This window comes from Rhododendron vialii, chromosome 3a, assembly GCF_030253575.1.
Source record: "Rhododendron vialii isolate Sample 1 chromosome 3a, ASM3025357v1".
In the NCBI taxonomy this organism is placed as follows: Eukaryota; Viridiplantae; Streptophyta; class Magnoliopsida; order Ericales; family Ericaceae; genus Rhododendron; species Rhododendron vialii.
Genome location: NC_080559.1, coordinates 14,720,745 through 14,745,471, shown reverse-complemented (window position 1 = coordinate 14,745,471; position 24,727 = coordinate 14,720,745). Strand labels below are relative to the sequence as shown.

At 38.3% G+C, this 24,727-nt stretch overlaps 2 protein-coding genes across 3 annotated transcripts; one reads left to right on the top strand and one right to left on the bottom strand.

Moving 5' to 3' along the window:
- The first annotated feature begins 1,320 nt into the window (after positions 1–1,320).
- Positions 1,321–9,736, top strand: LOC131319323 (uncharacterized). Of its 2 annotated transcripts, none has more exons than XM_058349526.1 (2): positions 1,321–1,459; positions 7,986–9,736. In XM_058349526.1, the coding sequence occupies exon 2, from the start codon at positions 8,099–8,101 to the stop codon at positions 9,362–9,364; it is 1,266 nt and encodes a 421-aa protein (XP_058205509.1). In that variant the 5' UTR covers positions 1,321–1,459; positions 7,986–8,098; the 3' UTR covers positions 9,365–9,736. The 2 variants fall into 2 exon arrangements, with proteins under 2 accessions (XP_058205509.1, XP_058205511.1); XM_058349528.1 differs by lacking the exon at positions 1,321–1,459 and adding an exon at positions 2,520–2,540.
- Positions 9,737–11,414: 1,678 nt separating this feature from the next.
- Positions 11,415–24,470, bottom strand: LOC131319207 (probable pectate lyase 12). Its single transcript, XM_058349367.1, has 5 exons — positions 23,768–24,470; positions 22,730–23,187; positions 21,881–22,323; positions 19,576–19,781; positions 11,415–11,749 (listed from the first exon to the last, which is right to left on the bottom strand). The coding sequence occupies exons 1-5, from the start codon at positions 23,896–23,898 to the stop codon at positions 11,485–11,487; spliced, it is 1,503 nt and encodes a 500-aa protein (XP_058205350.1). The 5' UTR covers positions 23,899–24,470; the 3' UTR covers positions 11,415–11,484.
- Positions 24,471–24,727: the final 257 nt, after the last annotated feature.

Here is a 24,727-nt window from a genome sequence, read left to right as displayed (position 1 = left end):
CTCTTATGACTCATACTCAATATATCTACAAATGCCCTTTTAATTCAAAGAGCGTGTTTGTCTCCATAAATCCTTTGTCCCGTGATACTTTCTTGGGTCCCATTGTGATTATCATGTCTTTGAAGTTTAGGTTATTTATATGTAAAAAAAAAAATCAACTTAATTAGGCATATCTAACTACCTGTTATATTTCATTTATCTAGAACAAACGATTAGTCTTAATTTTTACCCTCTATTTTTTAATTAAAAAATCTGATTCATACATGCACCAATTAATATTCAATCAATTCCGAATAATTTACACATCATGGGTGATCAATACTAGGATCATCAAAATTAGAGCCCTGGTAAATTCCCACACAACAAAAATAATTATCAAATAGAGTCATGCTTCTTGAATTGTAGGACATACCTTGAAAAAGAATTAACGTGAAATTAATAAATATATTATGGATGAGTCATAAAAATGAATATCTAGCAATATTCCAGTGCAAAAAAGTATTTTTGTTGTAGGTTATTAACAGGTGCATATACAGAGTTTAAAGGCCAAATTTGGACGGAAGCGTGAGGGAGGAGTTAAGGGATGCTAAAAGAGAGATTCAGGGGGCAATCTGTAGGGATTTTTAGATTAAGGAGGTAAAATGGAAAGCGATGATAGTTCAACGGGGTATAATTAGTTCAAGGGATAATAGTTCATGCCCTTGTTCACATAACATAATCATTGAAAAGCGTTGCTATTCGCATCCCTTTATTTTCTTCTATAACCTACTATATTTCGGTAAATAATTGTTGAAAATCATAAAAAACATTTCGGTAAATAGCTGTTGAAAACAAGATTATATTTTGGTAACTACATGTCGAAAATATATTCAACTTTCGGTAAACAACTGCCAAACATACATTTTCGATAAATAGCTGTTGAAAAAAATATTATATTTCGGTAATTGGATGATAAAAATATATCTCAATTTTGGTAACTAACTGTCGAGTATAATTGAAAATTTTTAACGGACTATAGGAGAAAATAAAAGGCTGCAAATAGCAGCGCCTTCTTTCAACTATTCAAGCACTTTTAGGTCTTGTTTAAGAGCACTTTTTTTTAAAATAAATATTTATTTCACATTTTAAAAAATAATAATGTAAATAAAAAATAATTTTTAAATTTTTTTTTTGCACCGTACAAATATTTTAAGAAGACCTATCAAATAAAATTTATATCGTTAGAAAAATTATTTCCGTAAACACATTTAATTTTGAGTTTGAAATTTCGTTCTTGAAAACTAAAAGTATTTACGGTCCCTTAGTTCAAGCTTAGGGATTATTGATAGGGGTTTTAAAATACCCAAAACCAACAAACCGATTGTGTTTCCTCGTTGGAGTCGTTTCTCATTTCTCCTAGACCTCGGACAGATGGTTTAGGCCTCCCGAATCTGTCAGTTATCGTTTCAATTCTCATGAGGTAATTCGTCTCTCTCTCTCTCTCTCTTCTCTCTCACACACACATTTATATTTATATATGCATGTATATCAGTTGCTGCCTTATACATCGATCGATTTCTAGGGTTTTAATTGGTTGATTAATTGCTCTGATGATTCTCCGTAGCAACAACAACGTGAAACGAGTATATACATAGACTAGGTTTAGTGTTAAACGGTGTATCAAAAGTTCAATCAAGTTTAGCTAAATCTCAGACGAGGACATTGTCAGGTCTCTAAATCAGTAGAGCCATTGATCTCCCTCCGTCTAATGCACCACTATTGGGTTTGATTTGTGAACCATATTTCGGACTTCTGTCACGCAGCCGTTTCCGGTAAATGACTAGGCGGTATTGATGGTGGGATTGGTCCCCGGATTAGTCAAGGTGTGCGTAAGCCGACCCGGACACCTCTTAGCCATCAAAAAAATTATCTGTGGCTGCTCCACCCACTTCTGGTGTCTGTGTCTGACCCGTGTTTTGTAATTCTGAAAGTTTCAAAGCTGTTGTTTCTCTATTGATTCTTGGATTCAGTGAAGTCAGCTCGGAGGAAGGAGATTATGAGAGTAAAAACTTCTTCAATTGGTTGATTTGGTGCAATCAGGGTCGTATAAGCTGAACGAATTCTGCAAGAAGAGGTGTTTAGGGTGGTTTCGGTGAACATTTTTCAGTGGTTACGCCTGGTCTGACTTGAAAGTAGATGGACACTTGAATGAGTTGCTTTTGAAGTCTATGGTGTCATGTGATGCTGACGCTAGGGTTCCAAAGCGATACCTTGACATCTTGTTCTTGTTGCAATTGATTTTGTTTGATTCCGAGGATCTACGAGAGTGGTAGTGTTTGTAGACCTGTACGTATAATCTGTACACAATTTCATGCATTTCATGGAAAGAGTTATTGTTGCCATTCCTCAATCAATCCTGGAGAGCTGACTTGTTTGGTTTGCTAGGCATTAAAGAGGCTTCCTTTACGTAGAGTAAACAAGGATAACACAGTTTTTTTTTTCAGTCATTCCTACGGGTCAACAAGAGCGATTGAGGTCCCCAGCTCAAGTTGTCCAACTTTGTTAGTTAATTTTATAATTTTCTTTTCTTTTTTTGAAATTTTGGTTTTAGATTTTGTTGATGAGGTGATATGCAGCACAGTTTGTTCTTGTTTGTTGTGGATAACTTTGATTTGGCAGCTCACCAGTCTGTCAACTTCTTTGTCTGGTGTCCTCTTTTCCTCTGTTTCTCCCATTTGTTTACCAATTACTCATACGAGTGTACCTTTTTTTTTTGTTGCCAATCAGTAATATAAGAGTGTACCTTAATGGTTGTATCTGAGTTACTGAAAGTAGGTTTGAGGGGATTCAGTCAACAATCAAATGTCAGCTTGATATTTCAGTGTGCGCCTTGGTTGGAATTACTGAATTACATGAAATCTAAAACAATTAGGGAACTGCATCTAGGGTCTCCTAGAAAGGAAAACCACTATTTTCAAGTTGCCATCATGTCTTACTGTTTTCATGAATTTTCTTGTTTCTAAACCATACGCACGACTGTACTAAACAAAAATCGTTTTTCTTCCCCATCTCCTGTTTTTGTCTCTCTTTTTTTCTCCCAAGTATGGTTGACCTGTGTCATTAAGATATTAAGGCTTGTTCCAAGTTCAGGCATCAGATTCATTCTTTTAGTAGTTATGGCCCAAAGCCCTACATGCATTTACTTATCTCTACGGTAGACTTCGAACACGGAAACATCAACCATAGAGTGGTGCTAGAACTGCATTAGGTTTGCAGTTAGTCCGTTTCTGCAACATTTAGGTTATCATTTGTTGCCCAGCTTGCAACTGTGCATATCTACTTGCAACTGTTGCAACTGTCCACTTCTTAATTCCTCAAGAAATTTTCAATCCCAATTCAATTTGAACTCCTTACAAGAATCGATTCCTTTGGGAGAACGGAATCTCCTGCCTTGTAGTACTGTCATTCCATTCTGCTGGAATTACGAAAGACATCAACGATTGAATTCTTTGAAGTTGGTGGCAGTTGTAAAACTTGTTCTCCTGTGTTTCTCTTTTACCTTGTTTTCGATGGGTGACTTGATATACATAGTTGGACTGTTTTGTAATAGCTTAAGCTTTTGGGACTCATGGTCTGTCTTATGCTTCTCTATTTGCACTCTGTTTCTCTACCTGGTTGGATGTTTGCATAGGGTTGTATGCGAGGGATGCGATTGTATAGCTTAATATATAACACCCATTTCCTAAAATCGCCTTTAGGAAATTGGTGATATAACAGTTACCTTGCAACTTCTATATGCTGGGTTATGCCATCCTTCTCTACTGGTGGAATAGCTTCCACAGGTTTCATTCCCAATTTTCAGTTAAATTGCACATCTTGGGTAAGCTTTGATAAGTCTAAAGTAATCTGCCTTGGACCTGCTGCATTCGGATGTTGACCTGTGAACCCTTTGCCTTGATTTCATTGTTGACTGCATGATGCAGCCTTAGGTTAGTAGAGACTTACACAGAACAAAGATCTTTGTAGTTTAGAAGTATGGATTACCCCACAAGCCAATGGCCCAATACCATTACCACCAAAGAATAAGAAAACTGGGTGAAATGAAGTATAATCTCTATTGCATGAACTCCAAATTTATGATGTAGTGGACACACAACTTGAGTATATGCATCCGAGTATAAATAGTCGAATTTACAAGTAGAAATGTGCGTAAAATTTCTTTCTCATGCATGGCATTTTTTATATTCATCTATAAATACAATTTTACCTACGAAAGCAACATAGGTGTGCAAGAAAGTTAAGATCCGGCCATTTCCTAGTACCTGTGTACTCTTGAGAATATTAGCGAGACACTTGCGATGTTGCATGTAGCATACTCATGTAACGTACATTTTAATGCCGGACATGTGTAGTAATTAATTCTATCACATAGTCTTTCAACAAGGACGATTGGAGCACACCAAATAGAATTTCCAGGTCTCCTGCATTGACATGGTTGGAAGTTTGAACACCTAATTGAAGGTGGACCAAACAGTTTTGGGTTCAAAATAGTACGAAATCAAACTATTCAAGTTGTGCAAATTCAACAAGCAAGCTCATGAGCTAGGCCCTAGGAAGTAGTAAAATAATGCTACATTTCCTTGGCTGAAGTAATAAATTCCGATTTCTTAAGACGTTCCTACGAAAGAGTGATCCCAGCCCTGTATTTGAGCAGTAAGGAGGTTACTTAAAAGGGTAAGTACCTAGGAATACAAAACCTATGACTTCCTAGGTGCAAACATGGTACCTACTCAAGAAATGAACGAGAAGTTAGTGAATTTTGAGTCCTGACCTACATGTAGCAATTCCATGATGAGTCAATGACAGATGACGACTGTTAGGGATGGCAATTCGAACCGAACCGATGGGTACCCGAACCGATAACCGAAATTATCCCCGAACCATAACCGAAATTTTTCCCGTGGGTACGGGTATGGTTGGCATAGAGAATACCCGAACAGGTTTCGGTTCGGTTTTGGTTCAGTCAATACCCGACCCGAACCCCGACCCGAACCGAACCCGAACCCCGACCCGAACCGAACCCGAACCCCGAACCGAAGTAGTAGTAAATTACAAAAATACCCCTGCCTATATATATACCCATACGTTTTAGGGCTTTGTCCCAATTTTCACCATCTTTTGTGATGTGATCAGTTTTTTTATAACCATTGATAATATTTCGGTTGAAAACTGATAATATTGATAAGCCAATATTGATAATAGTGGCCAGTTTTTTTTAGTGCTTGAAAACTGAAAATATTTCGGTTCGGTTCGGGTCGGTTCGGGTAAACATATTATTCTGATTCCATTCGGTTACCCATTCGGTTCGGGGATTACCCGATAACCGAATGGCTCGGAAATGGTTCCATTCTTCCTTCCCCGTTCGGGGATCGGGGCGGATATGGAACATACTTCGGGTTCGGGGATCGGGTACGGAATACCCATTTTCCGCCCCGAATGCCCCGAATGCCATCCCTAACGACTGTACATGTATTGACATGGTTTTAACATTTATACCGTCAGAACTACTCAGAAGCTACTTGCAAGTTGCTTATTACTTACAAGTAACCATGACGAGGGTTTTTTGTTATAACTCATGAAATGGACAGAAATAGACCCTATGATTTGGAATCCTGAAGCACATCAGCATATAAATCTGGCGAGTATTCCTGCTTCTTAATCTGTCTTTTATCGTTCTTTGAAGTAGACAAATTATGTTTTCCCAACCATAACTAGTTTGAAACTTTATAAAGAACAAATAAGATTTGGCTAAATTCTTTTACGTAATTAACTTTCATCGCAAAAAGTTAAAGACCACAGCAAATGGATTCTAAAAGTACAAATTAAAACTTTATTGCATTGAAAGGTTTAAGTTCTATGTTCTATATTTGCTGTATGATCCTCTATTTCTCCTCCGTTCCTCTATAGTGGGAGGATCCACACATCCTCTAAAATGAAGAAGATGTTTAGAGGATGGGTTGGAGGAAAAGGATCCTCGAAAATATTAAGAAATGGAGAAGCTGAGTGTCTTTTTTTGCCTTCTCTGTCTACATACACATCATTTATGTGTGAGAAGCATGCAGATAAATAAGAACCATAACTGGCCAAAAAGAAAAGCCCTCGGAAAGGAGGCCAAGGAAGGAATGTTGGGAGGAATGGCAGATTGTGAAAGGGACAATATAAAGAATAGTATTTGAGTGGTTGACTTTCAAGCTTTATGACAACTCACCTCAGTACATAGAGATGCATTTTATATATAACAACTGTGAAATGCATGTCGTGGGTATAGTTGCATGATGAGTCCTAAGTACATACAGATGCATTTTATATATAACAAGTGTGAAATGCATGTAGTGGGTATAGTTGCATGATGAGTGGATGCAGGGACGGATCCAGAAATATAGCCTAGTGAGGGCACCTTTTAATCATAAAGGCGAAAGTTCTTTTTTTTTAGTCAACCATAGTAAGATCGTACAAAATTAAGGCATGCATTACTACTACCTAAAAAAGTTTATAACGCGTACTTTAAGTTAAATTAGGTAAAATTGAGCACAAAATCTCAGACAAATTTAAAATATGTTTCAAATGAACATCGACAAGTTTTAAAATGATCGAGTTAGTTTTGTTAATGACTTTATTTAAAATATTTCTCCCAAACGGTTAAAAATAAAGAGAATAAAAAAAGAGTAGCTCTAAATAGACAAACAGCTCGTAAAGCAACAAATATAAATGCACCATATGATGAAATTCGAGCATAAAACTAATCTTATATGTGTATTTTTAAGATGTATGCAATTGTGTATGTTTATAAATTAGCACACTTTCATAATTATGCTAATTTATACAAAATATATAAATATATATTTTATTTCGAGTGGGGGCACACGTTCGAGTGGGGGCACATGCCCCCGCATGCCCCCCTTTAGATCCGTTCAATGAAAACTGCTCGGATGAAGCTCTTCCCGGTCTTTTATTTTTGTTGATATCTCGCGAAAATCCTTAAAATCACGTTCTAATCACATTGAGCTAAAGCACTTTATATATATATATATATATATATATATATATATATATATATATATATATATATATATATATATATATATATATATATATGGGCCAGTTCCATGGACACAAAGAATAACACAACATGTGACACAAGTTTTGGGTGGGATCCATTTTGGAGTCCCTCGCAAATTATCGGAACCGTTCAATTTGTTTAGAACATGTTTTCAAGGGTTCCCGTAAGAAATCAACTCATTCAGATATCGGCAAGGGCTTGATTGGTATTTGTCCCTAAATTTGACAGGATAAAAATTGAATGAATCGATCAAGCCCTTTCCAATATCCGAATGAGTTGATTTTTTACCGGAACTCTTAAAACATGTTTTAAACAAATTGAATGGCTCCGAATATTGTTGTGTCAAATATTGTGTTATTCATTGTGTCCATGGAACCGACCCCTATATATGACCTGTGATGCATTTCCACTCATTACCAATTAATTTTCGGTTGGATGCTTTTAACATGGTATTAGCGCTAGGGTTTCAGAGGCTTCTGAACAAGATTTTGTTATTAGTAACCCCGTATGTTTGTGCCTTAATTACACCTTGTTTCGTTGTTCGTTGCGATCCCCAAGTTATGGACCTATTGTTTACCTCTCCACATGCTGGTCAGGAGCCCACGTGTGAGGGAGTGTTAGAATTTGCCCCCCATTGGCTAATAAATTATAACCTCCAAAACTAATATATGAGCCTGGGCGGGCCTCTCCACTTATTGTCAATTAGTTTTGAGTTAGATGCTTTAACAATATATATCTGTGTGTGTGAGAGAGTATAACATTTGTGTTGGAGTTAATTAGCACCCTAAGCATTTTTCCTCTCTCTAATCAACAAGACTTAATCAAGAGTAGTTATGTTTTGTTGCCATTATACTGTGTTTGACATCTCTGTTGGGTTAAAATCTAGGTTTAAGCTTTGATGCCTCTGCACTAAAGTTGAAGCAGCACGTTTTTGGCTCTCTCCAACAGTATGGCTTTGGCAATATAGTCAAATTACAGCCGAGCCAGAGGACCACGTGTATGATAAAGAACTCAAGGTTAGTACAGATTGTAAGAGAGATGATGGAGAACCAGACTCAAAAGAAGGCCCATTTACATTACGATCACACCGATGCTTGCAAGTACTCTAGGTGGACTGCTAGGGAATCTTATGAATTCATGCATGCTAGGCCATGGCAACGAGTTCTTGATTTCTATTCAAATATCGTTAATGGTCACATGTCATTGTCAACATTGTTTGGAACTGTGATTCATTCTATTCATGATGATGGTGATGTGGAGTCTGAATCTACTAGTGTTCCAACTGAAAACAGAACTGGAAGGTGGGCTAGAGTAACATTCAAAATAATTGTGTCATACCATGGTGGATCCTTTGATGGGTGGCAGAAGCAACCTGGCTTGAATACTGTTCAAGGTTTAGTTGAAACATCTCTTGGAAGATTTGTTGATGACAAGAAAGCTCAACAATTGAAGGACAAGGGATCACCAATAGAAGGGACGTCTTTAGTTGCTGGGCGCACTGACAAAGGAGTGACAGCTCTTCAACAAGTTTGCTCTTTCTATACTTGGAGGAAGGATATTAAACCTCAAGATATTGTTGTTGCCATTAATGAAGCTGCACCAGGAAAGCTAAGGGTTGTATCTGTTGATGAAATGTCAAGAGTGTTTCATCCTAATTTCTGTGCCAAATGGAGGCGCTATGTGTATATTTTCCCTTTAAATGATGGAGAGGAGGATGTTGAGTATACAAATTCCAGAGACTTTCAAGGCAATCAAATATATGAGTTTTGTAAACACATTGGTGAGGAGATCATTGAAGAGTTTCATAAAGATGATGTCGGTGGTGTTGAATGCCAGAAGAAACCAACGACGTTTAAAATAAGCAAGGTGAACCAACTTTTGCATCAATTAGAAGGGAAATTATTATCGTATAAGGTGTTTGCACGAGATACTAAAGCTTCTAGAAACATTGGTCCTCCGACTGAGTGCTTCCTCTATCACGCCCGTGCTTCTGAAACCAGATTACCGTTTTCTGATTTGGATGGAGGATACACAAAGGCAATGTGTGTTGAGTTGGTTGCTAACCGTTTTTTAAGGAGGATGGTTCGAGTTCTCGTGTCAACAGCAATTAGGGAAGCAGCAGCTGGTGCAGACGATGATGCATTGATAAAGCTAATGGATGCCACATGCAGACGTGCAACCGCTCCACCAGCACCACCTGATGGCCTTTGCCTTGTTGATGTAGGTTACACAGATTTCGATCCACAAATTTGCCTCATCTCTTGAGGTAACCTTATTATCCAAATTGCTGAGATGCTAGTTCCCGACTTTTGGATTAACTAACCCTAGTATGATGAAGACATAGGAGTTTAAAACTCACATGCTTCAGTAGATCCCATGAAAGAGTTCGATTGAGTAGAAGATGCCTTTATTTATTGTTGATGAACATCCCATCCAGTGTATTCAGTTATTGTGCGAAATTCCATGGTTCTCTGTCCCTACTTTTTTTAATTTTGGAAGAAGAAAAAGAAGCAGGTTACTTTTTGTACTTCATTGTTTTAGAGACTGTCTGGTAGCGCATTGTGTTTACTTTCATTTTGTTTCACCACCATCGGTTGATGTATGTGTTCAATTGGGTGCCATAAGCTCTATGTCCGAGTTTCTTTTTGTTTTGTGTTTTTTTGGTGCAACGGAATGAAGATGCATAGCAATATATTGCAATTTGTGCAGATATGGGGAGTTACATCATTCTCCCGTCTGGACTATTTAAAAATCAAATGAGAAGTCTCAAGAAAATTGTAGTTTAGCCTTTGAGTAATAATTTCCATCCACTCAGGAATAGTGAGAACTGATGATTAAGTTGTGCTTAGCATATTTCGACTGTGGTCAAAACTTGCATGGTCCCTTCACACTATGCTAAGCAAATGCTATGGGTCAGTAACCTTTCGAACATATCCGCATGAATTATGAATGGGTCTCCGAAGTAGGGAGGGGTATTGGATTGCATGGTCATACTTTTGTGAACTAGATTTGTGGGTACACTCATATAGAGTGTAATTTACCTTTCTGACCCTTATCATTGTCTCTGCAGCATTAATATGTTTGGACTGCCCCTTGATTTTGACGATCAAGTTCTTAGCTTAATATAAAAACTGTTACTCTTATTGCTAAGGGCAAGTATCTGAACAATCATTTCAGTAGTGGTTTTTACTTGAAGAGAGGGACAACTCTTTGTTAGTAAGCGCACCATTTGATAACGTTTGACATACTTCGGTTTCTAGTGAGGATTTGTTTACAAGGTTTGAATGCCTGACTGGAATTTCATTAGGTTATTGTTGCATCTTTTACATAAAGCAACGAAGTGCAACTGATTTCTGCCCTTTCAGCAGAACTGTGGCTGTTATGCTGTTCATTTCTTTCGAATCTCAACCTCAAGATATCTTAACACAACCATACATAAAACATGTACGCATGGGGCCTTGTACCTCATGTTGTGTTTGTAGACTTACTTTACAGGTTTTCTCGGTAACAGTAGAGGACCCGATTCCTCCATGGCTATAATTTGCCCGTGCCTTTACGTTCGTATTTAGTTTTTGATCTGTAACAATCACCAATTTCGTTATACTTGACCTTCGTTGTATCCTATTCATTTTGAACAGTAAACAGCAAATGCTACGCTGTGCATATACATGGAGAGAGAGAGAGAGAGTAATCAAATCTATTTGGACGGTTTTGGCAATATCCGCCACCAGGGGACCATCCCCATGTTATTAATGACATTATTAAGTATGGAAAGCTATATTACATGATGATTAAAGTGTTCAAAGGCTCTGAATTTGACGCAGGATGCGAAAGTGCCATTTCATCCACCCATACCCTATCCTTTTCTTTCTTTCCTTCCTTTTCCTTCTATATATACGTCCAAATTCCAATTCTATTCGAAGCAAATAAAGTCAAAGCAAAGAGGTCAGCAAATCCGACGGTTAAAATATGGGAATTGACTTCTACACTTCTCTTTTTATCAAATACACTCTTTTTTTTGTCCTTATTCATGTGAATTTATCTTTTTACCCTTTCATAAGTTCACTTTTTTACATATTAAGGGACAATGGAGTAAATTCACACCAAATAAAGACAAAAAAAGGGTGTAAAAGTCATTTTCCTTGAAATATGCTCGTACAATGCATGCATCAAGCTCTTATAACGAGATCCATGTGAAAAGGCTTAGCAAAAAGAGATCCATGTGAAAGACCTTAACATGCAAATGACCCCACAAAGCTCATCCAATAAAGTCCATGATGGCCATCAATGCTAACAAAATAGTGGGACTTCGCAATGAATCGAATTTTGAAATTTCCATTTCCTTCAATTTCAATTTCCTCGTTTTCCAAATATCTCTATCATAACTATAATAATTGTAACAATAATAATAGACCATCATGGTTGGTGCTAATACATAAAGTCAAGATAATCAAAAGAGATAAGAGGACGGTGGTGGTGGTGGTTGTACACAAAGCTGTTGGTGGCGCGCCGCTCCCGAATATCATTCCAAAGTAGTCGCCATCGCCATCGCCACTGGACCCCGCACCGTTCCCATTTCCGGAGCTGCCCGTGTTGGTCCCACCGCCACCGCCACTGAATCCAGGGTACGATATGCTCACGCTGTTCTCCCTGGTAGAATGGTAGTTACACCAACGAAAGAGTATCAACACTTGAAAGCAAAACCAAAAACAACTACTCCATAATTTTAACTTTGCAGAAGACATGGGGCTCAAATGAATCAGGTTATTCTGTTACATAAGATATCTTTGCGCTCTTGGTCCAATACACTTTCATCTGCTCTAGAATGGCACTACATAAAAACCAGACTCTCGGGGTACGATTTTGAGACTAAAAGTGTATCAGGACAGGGAGATATATTCTTGGGAGAGATAAGAATCAAATCATGCTCTAGGAAGGGCACATTCTAGAGAGAGTGGAATGGGACCTATAAGAATCGAAGAACGATCCTCTGTCCTCAAATATCTTTGTCTGTTTCTGAAATGCACTATCATCAGCACGACTTGCAACTAGAGTTTGAGACAGAGGATCTTGTCCCGACGATTCAATATCAAAAGTGATTTACCAAGTCCAAGTGGTTATTGAGGTGGAACTAACAAAGCAAGTGGAGAGAGGAATTTGTTCAAATTGTGTTAGCAATAAGCCTCCCACCACATGCTGGCATGCTCAGAAAGAACCTTTCCAGGGTGCCAAGTCTATGAACTAACAGCAACAGCTCTAAGTGATCCAATTGAGGGAAAAATGGGACCCATATGAAAGGAGCAGTCAAATGTAGTTAGCTCATCTCTTTATGGCACCTATGCTCTGTTTGTTAGGACCATATTCATTGTTTATTTAGTTGATGACCTCTTCTGAAAGATATACTAAGAGTTTGGCTTATTTGTTTGGAACTTGGATTAGGCAGAGGGATATGGAAGGGCAAAAAAGGTGAGCAGAAAGGATGTTTTCAATTGTGTTTTTGGTCATAGCTCAAAAGAAGGAAAGAATATATGTTAGACTATTCATATCTCAAGTAGGAGTACTTTGAATGCATTATCTTCTCTTCATTCTTTTCCATGTAACTCTGCACATGGAACAACCCCATTTTCTTTCCCTTCTCCCTCCCCAAACTAAATTAGCCACAATTCGGTCATATAATTTCAAAAAAATGTTACTATACCATGATTTTAGATGGATTTTCTAAACTTTTTAGATCATTTTCGTTGCATTTTTACGAGAGTCTCCTAAGCAAAAACACACGATTTAAAAACACACGAGACTCTAGAGGAAACCTTCTTTGTTCACTTCGGGTTCCCAGAACCACCCCCTCTCTCAACATGTTTTGCAATAAGTTGTATTTCCACTTATTAACCCAAAACCTCCCCCTCAAACCTTTACCAAAGAACCTTGGTGTTCTGATTATTTAAAGATGCAAAAGGTCTAAAAGGTAATTCTACAATACTTTAAGGGGGCCCAGCAAATGGGTCATTGAGAGGGAACCTTTTGCTGTAACAGACAAGGTTAGTTGTTTGAATATCAGAAGCTGGGGCCCAAGTGTTGGTCCAAAAAAAAAAAATTAATAATAATAATAGCTAGGGGGGCCCCAAAAATTGGCTGGAAAGCAGAATGTAGAGAATATAAGTGAGTCACTACTCACATTCTCAAGCATACAGACCTTAAATGAGCTGAGGGGTGTGGGGTAGTCCTATACTCTATAACTCTATGATATCTTTCCCAAAAAAAAAAAAAATGGGCACCCACAGCCGCTTCTACAGTTATGTAATTAGACTTCTTTTTTTATCCAGAGGATCCACACACACATGCCTCACTGTTTTGGTGCATGGCTTGTGACTTATGGAAAACCCACCTGGGTCTACTTTTCACAGAAAGAGACAGACACCAGCTACGTACAAACACAACATTTGCCCTTTCATCTCTTAGAAGTAAAATATTAGCACTACTTTATATGGAGTTCCTTCGAAAAAGATAAAGATCTTTGGCGCAAGAAGAAAAAATTTCTTTCATTTAGGAGCCGAGTGAGATGAAAGCCTCAAGCATGGTTTTCCCAATGAGTGGTGAATAATACTCACATAATGTCGGAAAACTAAATTTTTCAATAAACCTCGCTACCCTATTCACGGATATATGCGACCAATGTATGTAGGCAGTCGCTTGCATTTTCCTTTGAAATATTAGGGGTTGTAACAATAGTACTGATGGGTATTGGGTAGCACTCAGAATTACTTGTCTGGTTGGCTTAGGGTTGGCATGATATGGTTACAAAAATAAAATATATAGTCTTGAAAGTAAAAACTAAAGGGCAATACTAGAAATCAAAGCTAGTGCGTGTCCCCGTAGAAAACCGAAACTCCCAAAAGAGACCGACGACATTAAAGAGACGAAGGGAGAAGTTCTGGTATTTCTTTTTCCTCGGCATCTACTGTACGGAGGAATCTTGTAAAATGAGTACAAAGTGGTAAACTACAATACCAACTATTATTTGATCTATTGTTACCTGTAATGGCAAGTTTTGATTTACTGGATTGCCTAGGTATTTCATATGTAACCATTCTATGGTTAAAGGACGTTCCTGTTTGTTAAGAAGAGAAGGGAGAGAGTGGGAGAAGGAAGAAAGGTACTGGGTGGTGGGAGAAGGGGGGAAGAGCTTATCCCCCCACCACGATTCTCAACTGACACAGCCCCGCCCTAGGATTACCTTATCCGGGTGCAGTAAAAGACATAAATACCCCTCAAACCTTTTTTGTATTCTCAATGCAATGACTTAATGAGGGCAATTAAGTAATTTCTCAAATTATCCACTCTTTTCCACCCTGGACCACCCATATCAACTACTATTCAGACACCTTTCAAAAAAAATTTAAAAAAACTACCATTCAGACCAAGTATAAGCTAAACCCCTCTTCTTAACTAATTTCCTCATAACATATCCATCCCTTATCAATCTTTTTTCTTTGTTCACCTAAAACCTTATCCACCCGGCAAACAGGCAAGGTGGGAGTAGTCTTGTGTAATAAATACAATTAGACTCTTCAAAACAACCAGATCTACTCCTAGTATTGTGTGCACAATACTTTGCATTAGATAGGACAAATATATCATAAGCTGGTAAAGTAGGGCATTATTATGTATGCTGTCCAAAAAAGGTTATTCATGAGCCTCCCTTCAATGACCCCTTAAAAAAATAAGGGAAGTGGGCAGTTAACTGGTTTTATATATATAGTTTCAGTGTTCAAAAGGTCAAACATGAGGGGGTTTAAACAATCAAATGGCACCAATCCCCTCAATGTGTTAGTAATATTTTTATACAGTAAAAAAGTTTTAAAGACCAGAGCGGCGGATATTCAGGTTGGGATATTATTAACAAAATTAAGGACAAATTTCACTGACCTCCCCCTGAAGTTTCTGAAATTTCACTGCCCTCCCTTACTTTTTCTGACATTGTCAAGATACCCCCTTCTGTTACATTGCCGTTAAATATTCTCACAGAATTAAATGATTCATGCTGACATCATGCTTTATTATCTTGAAAGTGTCCAAAATACACTTTTGGCCTCTCTTGTAATCATGGACCTCATTTTTTTTCTCAATGCAGTCAAGATTTTTAATTATCCCACAATAATATTGATTGGTTGTCTTTACATCAAAATAATATGAGTGAACTAATTGATATTTTATTATCAAATAACTTTTATAACTAAAAAGCTTGCTTATGATGACTATATTATAATTGATTAAAGAATCAAAATACTGTAATTTCTAGTTCTTGTAGAAAATAAATTATTTTTTTCACAAAGAAACTAAATTTTTTTGGTTTTTAGTTAAATATAAAAAAACATATACCGAAAACAAAAGACCAAGTTATAATCTCAAGAACCTTAACAAACTAACTACAAGAATCAAGTCCTAGATGAAGCAAATCAAAAAAACCAAAAACAAAATCATAAGAATATGAGCACCACAAGTCACAATATCTGGACAAAAGAAGACCTACACTCGGGAAAAATTGAACTAATTACTCGAATCCCTTAATCCTACAACCCGTCTCAAGTCTTTTTCACCTTTGAAAATCTTTTATTACAATGCTAAGGTCCCCACCACACTTTATTACCCCACCTATTTATAGAAAATAAAAATAAAATAAGCGTACCCATTAAACCCACCTCATTCCATTCTCCCGTCTTCTATTAAACGAGTTGTGAATTTTTTTCTAAAAATGCTCAAAGAGTGAATGTTTTTCAAACCGCTTAACCAAGTGAGTCAAACCACCACAAAAATCAACCAACACGCTAGTTTTAAAGGTCGATAAGTGGGCGATAGGTACAAAAATTTACAACTCGCCTAGTACAGGTTGGTTGAAAAATACACCCTTAAACCCGCTCATCCCGATCCATGCACACTCCTTGGTAGCCGAAATCAGTTGAGCTCCAACAATTATCCATCCTTTTTGGCATCCCCAGAAACTAAGATATATTAGTATGCTTTCCGTTATATCACTTCATAAAAACTTTAATTTCAGTAGCTTTATTGTAAGATAATAAAGAATTATTTTATTGGACTATAAAACCAATACAAAGTTTTTAAGTACGTAAGACATGGAATTCAAGCTTGATTGTTCTTTGAAAAAAGTAAAATCACAAGTTGGCCGGTTAAGGCATATTATATCCTAAGTGTTTGTTAACCACTTGTATTAATGTGGAGCACATAATATCCTTCAAAGCCGTTGTATTGTTGGTAGATTGGTAGTTGTTGTGGTAGAGGTGCAAAATGGCAATGATATTTAAGGGTGGATTTGACTTTAAAAGTCAAATAGTAACTTTTTTTTTTTATTCAAAATAAAATTCACATGTGTTAGTTTTGCGTCAAACTTTTGTGACTTATTGATTTGTCTCGGCGACAAGTATCGGAAAAGTATAAAATTTTGACCAAAACTCATAAATTTTTTTAAAAAGACAAAAATAAGTATAAAAAAAAAAGTTATATTTTTGACTTATTTTTGTCATTATTCAAAAAATTATGAATTCCGATCATAATTTTTTACTTTTGCGAATCAATAATTCATAAAAGTTTGATACAAAACAAACAAATACAAATTTTTTTGAATAAAGACCCAAAAAAAGTCACTTGACTTTTTAATCCAAACCCACCCTTAGTGAGAAGAAGAAATGAAACCACTAAAAAAAAGGAGGAGGAGGAGAAGGGCCTCGGTTTCAAGTATGCCAGAGAGAAAGTGTGTATGGAGGCAAAGATATGGAAGGGCAAGGATGTGTTAAGTCATTTTCTAACAAAAGTTAACTCCGTTTGGGGAGAAATTAACGGAGGGGGTATCTTGACAATGTCAGAAAAAAGTAAGGGAGGGCAGTGAAATTTCAGAAACCTTAGGGGAGGTCAGTGATTTTGTCAGAAACCTCAGGGGGGTAAGTGAAATTTGCCCCCAAAAAGTGATTACTCCATTTTTACTGGCAAGAATGAGACTAGACTAGCATTTTTTTAAAGCAAATTAGGTCCATAAAGCTCCCAGACAAAACTAAACCGTCTGCTTGGATTGGGTTGGATTCTCAAAAGCCCCACACGATCACGTGGGTCGATGTACCCAACATACATACATAAACTTGTATCTATAACAAACCCCACTAGTTCCAATCAATCGTTTTTACTACTGAAAGTCTCTCCACACAGATATTACATGCACAAATTTTTTGTGAGGCTCACCATGAGTTCCATACAAATGATTCGAGCCGTTCATTAAATGTAAAACACTTCTTCAAGGATCTCCGTGAAAAATCAGCTTGAACCAATACTTGTAAGTGCTCGATTCAATCATTTAACTTTTCATTTTCCTAAAATCTCAATGAAAAGTTAGATGATTGGGTCAAGAACTGTTAGGTATCAGATTGAACTGGTTTTTCATTCGGACCCTTGCAAAAAGTGTTTTATATTTAATGAACGGCTCGAATCGTTTGTGTGGAACTTATCAAAAACCTGTACACAATCTGTACACTTTTGTCTGTATGAATAAACTGATTCTACTCCAGAAAGTCTCTACACACAGACATTACATGCTACTAATAGTAATTCCACAATGAAGGTTTGAAGTGGGGTCCAGTACTTTCCGGAGAGTGGAAACAGCAAGTTTGGAATTGGAACTCAGAAAACAAAATTGAACTAGGAAAATGATCTTCTGTCTAGGAGTGGTGACCCTCTTTTTCGCCTATTGTGGATTTTCTTCGGGACTCCGCAATTCAATTAACAAAAATCGTTTAGTAGTAGTACTTTTTAAAACTCATCAAGAAGATCACTCATGCAAAAAATCATGTTGATTATATATCGTTTGGTTTTTTTTTTTTTTGTTAAATCTGCATTAATAAAAGATTAACATATATAACGTTGCCTAAGTGCCATGACGTGTGAGGTTTCAGGTAAATGAATTTATGGTCAGCTTCAAGGTCGGCTAAGGGCATAAGCCCACCAGGCACCTAGGACCTCTCATTTTGGGCCAAATAATAGGGCTCCCAAAATGGTAGAATATAATAAATATTATGTGTTTGAACAATTTTACAAAAAGATTAGTGTAGCATGGTGGTAAGGTGCGTGTATGGAGCACGGGTTCCTGAGTTTGATCCCTGGCTGGTTCATTTTTCATCTAAAAGTTTTGGAATGTGTACAACAAAAAGGTTGCTAAAACAAAGCTTTTGGAGTCTCGAACCCATGATCCTATGAATTTAAAAAATGTTACAAGCACTTTGCCATTGAACCACAAGGCAAAGCCTCCAATATACTAAAAAATGAGATGCCCAATTTTCAAATCCTGCCCAGAACCTCGAAAATCTTAGAACAGGACCTGGTCAGTTTAGCTGTAATCTAACCAGTAACCACTGACGTTAACCGTTACCTATACAAAAATATATATAGTAGTATAAAATATGGACGAGCGCTTAAGATATTCTTCTCCGATCCTCAAAATCAAGGCCGAAAGGACGGTCCTTCTGGACGAGCTGTGCTACGTGCACAGACTGCTGTGCACAACAGCTTTTTTCTCCCGTCTCAGGTCGCACAAAGATGATCGGAGCCGCTCATGTTCAAAATATATCGTTTAAGATCTCTGTAAAAAATGAGCTTCGTTCGATATTGTTTGAGGAGTTAACAAAACACCCAAAATCACTTCAGAATCATTTTTTACAGACCTTAAACGATATATTTTGAACAAAATGAGCGGCTCCGATCATCTTTATGCGACCCAAGGCGGGAGAAAAAGGCTGCTGTGCACAGCTTGCTGTGCACGAATCATTTCTGCTTCTGGACCCATTGTGATTTATACCAGTTGAAAGTTGAAACCAGTTGGCCTGACACATGCAGGAAAAGGCACCAAAGAAAAGGGTGGTCCAACAATAGGGGTAGTTTGGTAATTCTACAACAGAACCAGGTGAACATACGTCCGAAACGACGAGAATGCCCCTGAATCAGGACAGGCATTTGCCGCTGCAAAAAGGAAATGTATCCAACGGTCCTTAATCTGAACCGGGCGGGATGGTCCAAATACGGATAGTCCACTTATGCAATTGGTTCAGATTTGATAATAAACTTTTACCGGTAAGATTGCCATTAATTGAATAATTGTAGAAATAGCCGATCGAGATTTGAACCGTCCCTTTCATCTAAAATTAAGGACTATGGTTATACCAATGCATGATTCAAATTTGGAGCGTTCCATCAAAACCTTTGTAAAATTATGAGTAATTATTGGTTTATTGCATGTCCTTGGGCCACCACGTAGCGATACCTCAAATTCTTTTCTATCACATATTTTTTGTAATCGAAATCACACAAATATGTGGTGGAGAAAGAATTTGGTGGTAGTGCCCCAAGGAGCATTGAATAATTTTATTATAAAAAAAAATTACAGAGAAACAAGAAAGTGGCGGGCCAAGGGGATTAATTACCTGGCCTGACCGAAGACGCCAGCGTTGATTGTAAGCTGGCTCACGAGCGCAGCGGACTTGGGCTCGACACTGGAGGCCTTTTCGTACTGGGCGCTTAGCCCTTGACCAGATGGCACGAAGAATGCTCCATTTACCATTATGTCCCCATCCGTTCTCCAGTTCCAGTCCGACCACTGGCCCTCGTCCGTGTCCACGCGCTTCGTCACCTGTCCAAAAATGTCAATTCACACGTAAAGGGTCAGAATTTGAAGCCCATGAACCCAATAGCGCGTGTTGGTGGACACAAGGTATCACGATAATGCTACGGTATCCTCCCTCTTGTCTGGAGGATACCATATCACTCAAGGCATAACACGTTGAAAAATGACATAACAATGTTACGTCATTTATTAATTTTGGGAGAACACCGTAAAAATAGCATAATACTTTTCAAAAATGGCATAACACTTCTCAAAATGGCATTGTTATGCCATTATGGTGTCCCCCAAACAAAGTTACTATTCATTTATTACAGTGCCCTCTCAAATGACATAACAACTCATACAAATAGACATAACCATTCTCACACAGAGGCACAATGGAGGGACACCATTGGAGGAGACAAGGGGATATCCAAGTCATTCCCTACATGTTATTTTCTTCGTACATTTTTTAGTGAAAATTTTATTAAATCAATCTACTCCTAAATGATACGCTATTTCGTCTTGTATTATGCAAATTTAGAAAATACTACTATTATGCTTCATCATCTGAAAAAGTGTACCAAAAAATTTGTACACATATTTTGGCCTCATAAAGAAAACAAATAGTGTTTTGTTTTGGAAATGGATCCTATCCGGTCTTGATTGAACCATTTTCATTTGCTACAGTAAACGGTTTGGATGTATTTACACGTTTATCAATAAAAGAGCATTCTGACTTGTAAAAGTGTACGAGAAAATCTGAATTATTGAATCTACCATTGGATGGTCTCGATCTGGACTGTCTCATCCAGTCCAAACCATTAGATTGGAGAGGAGCCGGACCCTGTGTTTTCCAAAACCCAATTGGTGGGCTACCGCACATGCATCAGCACATGCAAGTCAGGTAAGGACATTTTAGTGACGAAATCCACACTTTCCAATTTATGTCATGCAGGCCTCTCAACTTCGATCTCTCCGACCCCTCCTCACGAGTGTGTTCGATGGGTCCGGCTCTGGCGTCGTGGTTCCATGCGGATTTTTTCTTTTGTTTTCTGTTGTTTTTTCCTGTATTTTCTTTTTGTTAGTTTTTGTATTTGGAACCGGTAGTGTCCCCTTTTGTACTGTTTATGTTTTGGTTTTAATATAATGCATTCAACTTGTTCGTCAAAAAAATTTATGTTTTTATCGCCGTGTTTTAGTGAACAAATTATTGGCATTACTCATAAAGTCAAAACTCAACAGTAATAAGCAAAGGCCTAAGCAAGTTTTAAGAGTTAATCGACGCGTACAACTCACGTGCCAACAAAGCAAGTAGAACAACCCTTCCTTCCCCATTATACGGTTCCCATACCATCCAGACAAAAGTCAAAAAGTCCACATCGCAGACGCGGAATTTGACATGACGAATCAATAATTTTAGAAAAATTACTCCATTTATTAGTGGTCCTCGAGATTCTGTCGTTTCTTTATCAAAAACATACCGTAAAACAATCATTCTACCACTAAAAGAGAAACTTTTCTATACACCGGAGATATCCCTTCCGGTACGTTTTGCATTTTTTGATCACATATGAATGATTGGTTCTCTTCATTTTGTATATGAATGATTGGTTCTCTTCATTTTGTAGAGTTCAGCGAAGATCTTAATCATACCAAAAATCGTATTCATTGAACTTCAGTAGATACATGATCAACAAGCGTGAAAATTGAAGAAAATCAAAACTGAGTCAAAAAACACACTGAATCGGAACCCATTTTTTGTTTTTCTTGCGATTTTCACGTGTGCCGATCATGTATCAAATAAAGTTCGATGAACGCGATTTTTGGTATGATAAAGGTTCTCACCGAACTCTGTAAAATGAATGGAATTGATCATCAGAATTTGATCGAAAAATGGCCTAAAAATGAGAAACATACCATAGGGGGTTGGTATCCCCGGTATACATAAAAATCTACCCCACAGATTACTCGATATCGGTCACACACAGATCCGGTGTATGTTTTGTGAATGAGTTTGTATATGTATTTGTGTAAGTGATTGTGGGAGAAGGAATGTAATTTTGGAGGTGGTTGTAAAATTTTTGCCACAAAAGGGGAAAAAAATAGTAGAAAATTGAGAGTACCTCTTTGGCGTTAGGGTCCACCGGGGCGGTATAGCGATTCCCCTGACTATTAATGGTGGGGTTAGCGCTACCGCCGATAGCATACATCTGCCACTCGGTGAAATCGTTGTTCACCACGTGTATGTAGCCGCGTCTACACCGAGGCATACGCTGCACCAGCTTCTCACCGAAGTGGTTGAAGGCTATGGTCACCTGCATCCCGGAATCCGGCAGGTACTTGTCGTCGTGCCCCAACAGCATCACCTCGTCGTGGTGCGAGAAGTAGCTGTTTGATATCGTTATCCCCGTCGACCCCATGATCGCGTCAATCAGACCGTCCGCACAGTACGACAGCGAGCAGTGGTCGATCCACAGGTCGCGAGAGTTGAAGATGGATATCCCATCACCGTCCGATTTGCCTCTCCACCCAACGTGCGTTGGGCTCGACCGTACGTTAGTGTTACCTGAGGGAAAACAACTTGAAGGGTCAGTCCGGTAGTTTTTTTTTTAACCGGTTAGTCCGGTAGTTGGTAGGTGTGCTTCTGCCACACGATTGTCCAGGTGAGAACTATCAATCAAATTCTTTTAACTCATAAAGTAATGCACTATTTTTAATTTCTCATTTTGAGAACAGATAGTGATTTTTTGAACAATGCTATTAACGCAACTGCGTGCTGAGGGTTTTAAAGTTGTGTTTATTGACTTTCTCAATTTCTTATGAATTCTTTGGTTCTGGTTGATTCACCTTTAAACGGATTCGGGATTATTTATGTGCACGATGTGCACGCAAGCTGATTCAAACACACAAGTTGATTCAAAACAGTATCGTAAAATTTAAAAAATAATAATAATGGAAGAGAGAAAAGTTACCAGATGGAACACAGTGGGTGACCTCGATGTTGTGGATTATGACGTTGCTAATGTACTGGAGCGTAATGCACCCGCCCCCCGTAATCCGCACGTGAGCGCCACGCCCGTCGATAGTCTTGTAGCTGTTGACGATTAGCTCGTGCTTGAGGGTTATGATCATGTTCGACGAGAAGACGATCCAGAGGGGATCCGTCTGGATGACGGCGTGGCGGAGGGTGCCGGGCGTCGGGTTGGCGGCGTCATGGTCGGAGGAGTCGGTCACGACGTAGAACTGGCCACCCTTGCCGCCGACGGCGTGGGAGCCGAAGCCAATGGCGCAGTTGGCTAGGTTCTGGCGGTTGTTGGCCCAGTTTGGGTCGCACTTCCAGCAGTCGTCGATTGGGTTCCCGGTGAGGCACGACGACGAAGGGGACCCCGTCGACAGCATGTGTCTTCTGGATATAGATTCATTTAGCTTCCTGTCGTTTGATTTGGGGGGAAAAGAAAAAAAAAGTCAAGTGTGTCAGTTTGTTGAAAATTCAAGAATGAGGGTAACCCAGATGGATTTGATAGAAAAAGAGCGAGACCCAGGTTGGAAAATGCTCCAATGAGCAAAACCCAGATTTGGTTTTCTTTTCTTTTCTATCCGTTCTTTTATTTTTTTTCCCTTCTAAAAATAAGGAAAAGTGAGCTGGCTAGATCGTAAAAATCCCAAAATGAGAGCAATCTAGAGGGCCTGTGTAGAGCAAAAGAGAGACCCAGATTGCAGAATGCTCCAATGAACAAGACCCTAAAATGGGCAAAATCCATTTTGGTGATTCTGTCCAAAAACATAGATGAAAGTTTAAAATTACTATAATGAGCAAAACCCAGATGATTTTTCCCCCATTTTTTTGAAACAAACAATGCAGTAGCTCGGTGAACAAAATCCAGGATGGGGTTTCCTGTTGCTCTAGTTCAATGTAGCGAGGAAAAAGGGTGACCCAGTTGAGAAAATGCTGTAATGGGAGAAACCCAGATAGGGATTTCTCACAAATGTTGAGGATGTGTTGTATTTACCTTTGTACTTCTTGAACCACAGCTTCAGGGTTGGGGTGCTGATGAGGGAGGGTAAGATTGAAAGTGGCTCTAATAAGGGGATAGAGAGAGGTTAAGAGGCAGAAAAAGAGAATGTAGGTGTGAGGAAGCATACTTGGAGGGGGATAAAGCAATAATGGTGTGTGGTTTATGGTTGCTGTTGTTTGCTTCTCTGTAAAATGGAAATCCAGATAGATAGATAGATATGCCTGTCTTCCTCTTCAATGCTCAGCTCACTTTGGAAGCTGCAAATCTTGGGAAAATGTGATGTCTTTATATGCAATAGTTTAGCGGCTAGCAAAGTAATTAATGGAAAAATGTGTTTACTTCGATGCTAGGGTTTTCAAAAGTTTATGTTTTATTTGGAGAAGAAGAAATTAAAACAGGGGAAGCACAGAGAGAGAGAGAGAGAGAGAGAGAGAGAGAGAGAGGTAGGTGTTCTCTCTAATTCTCCCTTGCGAGCTTTCCTCAGTCACTCACATTCCTACCTTCTAATCTAATCATTCTAGGGGTTTGGGGGAAAATCATTCTGAAAAGGTTAAAGAGGAGAAAACTTGGAGAGAGAAAAAGAGATTTTAACAGAGAGAGAAGGGTAGTCCCCCACTCCCTTTCTTCCCCTTCAATCCCAAATGGCTGCGGATGATTCTTTGCTGGACACAAGTTACGTTGTGCAATCTTGTTTATTCTTTTTCATTTTTTGGGCTCAATGTGCTGATTTATAGACTCGGCCCAAATGCCTTTTTTATTACTTTTCACGTCCGGAGAGAAAGTTATGAAGATTAGATAATCTTTCACCGATTACCTTAATGCTGACAACTACTGCGATTGCACCACTCCGTGAACAAACTGTTTACAAAACCTCTGTGAATAAATTTCTCCCCTTAGATAGATGTATAATCTTCACTATCACATTGTTACAATCTTACAATGCATTGCATGAAA